General features: G+C 32.6%; 1 protein-coding gene across 1 annotated transcript; it reads right to left on the bottom strand.

Annotated features, from left to right (window-relative positions):
• Positions 1–1,956: 1,956 nt before the first annotated feature.
• On the bottom strand, positions 1,957–4,144 carry LOC120181862 (glutaredoxin-C3-like). The gene is made up of 5 exons (XM_039186906.1): positions 4,136–4,144; positions 2,626–2,720; positions 2,333–2,406; positions 2,121–2,219; positions 1,957–2,012 (listed from the first exon to the last, which is right to left on the bottom strand). Exons 1-5 carry the CDS (start codon positions 4,142–4,144, stop codon positions 1,957–1,959), a joined length of 333 nt encoding a protein of 110 aa, XP_039042837.1.
• Between the last annotated feature and the right edge of the window lie 404 nt (positions 4,145–4,548).

Genomic DNA, 4,548 nt, shown 5'->3' with positions numbered 1-4,548 from the left:
AGTCCGTCGGTGTCATCCTCGATCTCCGTTGACGGCGGCGCATGGGAAGGTGGATCAGTCAAAGATTCGGCCGAGTTGAAATCGAGCTCTCCGCCGTTCAAAAATTTGAACCGATCTTAGTAAGTATCTCGAAATCGCTCAAAATAATTTTTAGAAATTTTTCCGTGATTTTTAGAGCCCCGGAGGACGTCGCACGCGCCACATGCGCCGCCGTAGGCGAGTGAACGCTGGAAACCGGTTTTGAACCGGTTTTGACCGGTTTGACCGGTCACGACCCGACCCGACCGTTAACCCAACCCGACCCGTTGACCCGACCCGACCGTTGACCCGACCTGTTGACCGGTGCTATTCTGGGAATTAATTTGGTTTTGGTTCTATTTTGGGAATTAATTCGAAAAGGGTGCTATATTGGTAATTATTTAAAAAAGGGTGCTATTTGTGTAAAATGTTTGACAGTTTGTTGACCTCCTTTGACCAGAACTTTGACCGGCTTTGACCGGCTATTAAACAACCTTTGTTTTCGACCACAAATACCTATCCTAATAGTTTTCGACGTCCCGAATCCGTTTTTGGGGTCCGTTTCACTAAATTCAAACCCGAAAGTCTCCAAATCGTCAGTCAAACCCGTTGACTTTATTTTTGACCAAGAATTCGAAATTTCGGAAGGTCATACTTTATGTTTTTCGACGTCCTGAATTTGATTCCGAAGTCCGTTTTGCAAAATTCTGACCCGAAATTCCCGAATCAAGCTTGTAAACCCAAAAGGCTTAATATTTTAATATTTTGATTATTTAAATGAGATTTGGTCAAGGATTTATTCAATAAAAATATTTTATGAAGGTACTCGTGTTTCACCTGTGCAAGGATCAATTAGGTCTGGTGTTATCCGTTCGTTAGATTAGCCTGAACCGCGTACTACGAGAATTACCCGTAGGTTTCCATATATTATTTAAATAATATTTAGATTATTTATATTAGGATTCCAATATGGATTTTTCCAATTCGTAGGGTCTAGCGCTACAGCAGAACGTGATCGACAGACCCAATAATAGGCTTCCCTATCTGATTTCCCAGACTGTTATAGGTGTGTTTCCTAACAGTGTTATTTTACTGTTTTAAACTATCATATAAATAGTTTATCTGATTTTTGACCTGGATTCTGATATGATATTTGACCTGAATTTTTATATGATACTTGACATGGACTCTGTTTTGTACTTGACTTGAATTATGTTTTAATTTTTGATATACATATATCCGTTATAAGCGGAATATGATTATTTTGGGGGGAATAATGTTGGAGGAAGTATACCTGGAGGTTCCTCTGCTGTGTGCTCAGGACCTTATTTACCGGCTCCTCTGCTGTGTGCTCAGGACCTTACCGGACTTGTTGGTGGGTGTATGGTTCTGGGGAACCTACACAATTTGGACTTGATGGATGGGGGTAGTATATATATATATATATATATATATATATATATATATATATATAACATGTTTGATAACTGATTTTACTGGAATATTTTATTCGTACGTTTTATACACTGTTTGGAGCACACTGAGCTTTTTAGCTCATTCTATAGTTTTTACCCTTTTTCAGATAATAGCAGACCATAAGCTAGCAGATTTGACATCAGGGGAGATCAACTACTTATTTTGTACGAACATATATTTCTATATGTTTTTCAGTTATATTTTGTGACATGTATTTGCTATCGTTTTGGACATATATGTAATATTAATATATTTTATTTAATATTCTATAAGTTGTAATAAAAAAAACTCTGAATGGGATATGTGACCACTTAGGTTTGGGTCTAACTTACAGACCGGGTCTGGGGGGTTACATGTGAACTAACAAAACTCACAACCCAGATATGATTCTCTAATCCTCGAGCAGTTTTATAGTTAACGAATCAGATCGAATGATTGTATTTCCTTCTTTCTAACAGTTCATCAACTTGTAGCTAGAAGCCTTTGCAGTGTACCATCATCGACCACAGCTCTGAGATCTAAATAGTCAGAAAGAAATAAGAAAAATGAAATCAATATATATATATATATATATATATATGTCTGATATATAGAAAAACAAATACTATGGAGACAAAGTAGCTAACCATCAGAGCCTCCAATATGCTTTCCATTCACAAACACTTGTGGAACAGTGCTTCGACTTATCAAATCCAGAAGAACATACTGGATTTTACCTCCATCGTCTAAAACAAAAACTCAACAAGTCAACACTTCATCTAAAATTACTCTTTTTCTACTCACACACACATACATACAATAAACGAATCAGAAGCAGATGAATAATATCCACAGATACCTCGGAGATCAAGCTCTACAACAAAAGGTTTCTCATTTAGCTCACTGAAAATCCGCTTGGCACGAAGGCAATACCTACAAACAAGACAAAAGAGAAAGAATTAGGAGCATCCCATCATATTATCTAATCACAAAACCCCCAAGAATTGAAGTTTCAATTATACTTTTGAAGAAATACCCATGAAGTCAAAAAGTCGAAACAAGATTGATTACGCTATCCTGATTCTAAATCATGAACATTGAAATGTTGAAACGAAACTGTAAATGTAAAAGAAATGGAGAAAAATGGCATAGGGGCAATAGGATTTAGAGAACATAACGATCTTGTTGGAGAAGATGGCGTTTTGGACAAAGGGAAAAAGAGAAAAAGGGGAAGCATGCGGAGTGAACTGATAATTATTAAGGGGGAAGAAGCGGGAAATGATGAAAATAATGGAGGGGGGAAATTAAAAGACGACTTTTAGAGATGACACACATATAAAAAGTGTATTCTGTGTTTTGTAAATTTTTTGGATTATGACTATTAAATATGACACACATTATTGTAAGTCATAAATCGTTCATATTTTAAGAAACATGACATTTTTTTATGACACACAGTTTTTGCAAGTCATAAATTAGCGTGTGTCATTAAAGGTATATTTTATTGTTGTGATATAAAACCACATTGCCTCTTATTTTAAAAATGAGAAAACAAATGAATGGGTGATGAGTGCAATAATAATAGATTATATGTGCAGTGGATGCAATATAAAACATAAAATGACAAATTAATAATAAATGATAAAAATGACACAAAATATTTATATTTATTAATTTAGAAATTGACAGTATGTCTTTCACTCGTGCGTCTTAAGGAATTGTAATCCAAATTTTTGGATGTTTTCCAGTAGACCACCTTTCGTTCGAGACATTTCCAATAAAATAAGCATAATTTAATTTTTATTAAAATAATTTGTTTCAAAACAAATACGAGAATAATAAAATAAAATAAAAAAAATATCTTTTGTGTTCCAGTAATTCTCGAAAAGATACTCTAATCATGTTGGAGGCATCCGACAAATTAATCTTTAAAAAAGGTATTAACTTTGCTTAAAATCAAACGATAATGATACATAAGTGTCCAAATATATGTGCATATACATATTTATAAAGCAAACATACAAAAAATAGACAAACTTAACAATATATATAACACGATACTATAAAAGATAAATATAATACATAACAAAAGCAAACATTTAGCTAATATATATGGTACGATAATATATGTATATAATTAAATATAAAAAAACGTAACTGCTTAGCAAAAATTAAACTAGAAAGGAAGCAAAGTAATATGCTCAACTTATAATGTTCAAAAATAAAATAGTGTAACCACCCAAACATAAATAAATGACAATAGTTTGACTAAATTGCAAATAAAATGAGCATGGATATGGACTAAATCGAAACAAATATAGAATAAAGAGCTCAAAAAAAAAGAATCAGTTAAAAGCTTCATTTAATGATTAAAATGAGAGTATCACAAATAAGCACCACCTAATATATAAATAATCCATTTTTAAGAAACACGATGATGAGGGTAAAAATAAAATGAGTTGAATCACGTGAGTTTTAATTTAAAACTTAAAATATTAATAACAAAAAACCATTTTTACTTTGGAAAATTTTGAATCAAAATCAAACTTTAAAACTTCTCTCAACTATTCTTTATGGTCTTCAAGCTCAATAAGAATTCTAGATTTTTTTTTCAAAATCTGGAAGTCAACCACTACATTGGCCGCCACTGATATGTACCAACCACTATCATCGGCGGTAGTTCGAAGCAAAAAATTATACTTTTATCTTTTTTTTTCCTCTATTCAAAAACATCAACTAAACAAGCAAACACTTTGGCAACAAGTGTAGATATAACAAAGAAAATTCAAATGAGAAGAAAAAAGATAATACCTTAAAGAAAATTCGAATGAGAAGAAAAAAGATAATACCTTTCTTTTCTTTTTGATTTCTTTCAAAATGGAAATATTACATGCCTAAAAAGACTATTACAAAATCCTCCCTTCTCTTTTTTTATTTTGTTCGATTTCTCTCTTTTATCTTCTTTTTTCTTTTCTTTTTCTTTCTTTTTCCTCTCTATGATTTCTTTTTTGTTTCATTTTTTCTTTTTCATTTTTTCTTTGTGGTTGTTGTGCTGATGATTTATGGTGGCTTACT

This window comes from Hibiscus syriacus, unplaced genomic scaffold (assembly GCF_006381635.1).
Source record: "Hibiscus syriacus cultivar Baekdansim isolate YM2019G1 unplaced genomic scaffold, ASM638163v2 tig00112540_pilon, whole genome shotgun sequence".
NCBI classification, from domain to species: domain Eukaryota; kingdom Viridiplantae; phylum Streptophyta; class Magnoliopsida; order Malvales; family Malvaceae; genus Hibiscus; species Hibiscus syriacus.
Note: the sequence above shows the minus strand (reverse complement) of the source record. Positions and strands in the feature narration are given on the sequence as shown.

Coding starts and splice junctions, on each gene's coding strand:
- LOC120181862 (XM_039186906.1), bottom strand. Junction 2,407..2,625: donor TTCTCTAAATCCTATTGCCC/CTATGCCATTTT, acceptor TCTTGTTTGTAG/GTATTGCCTTCGTGCCAAGC. Junction 2,220..2,332: donor TGTAGAGCTTGATCTCCGAG/GTATCTGTGGAT, acceptor TTTTTGTTTTAG/ACGATGGAGGTAAAATCCAG.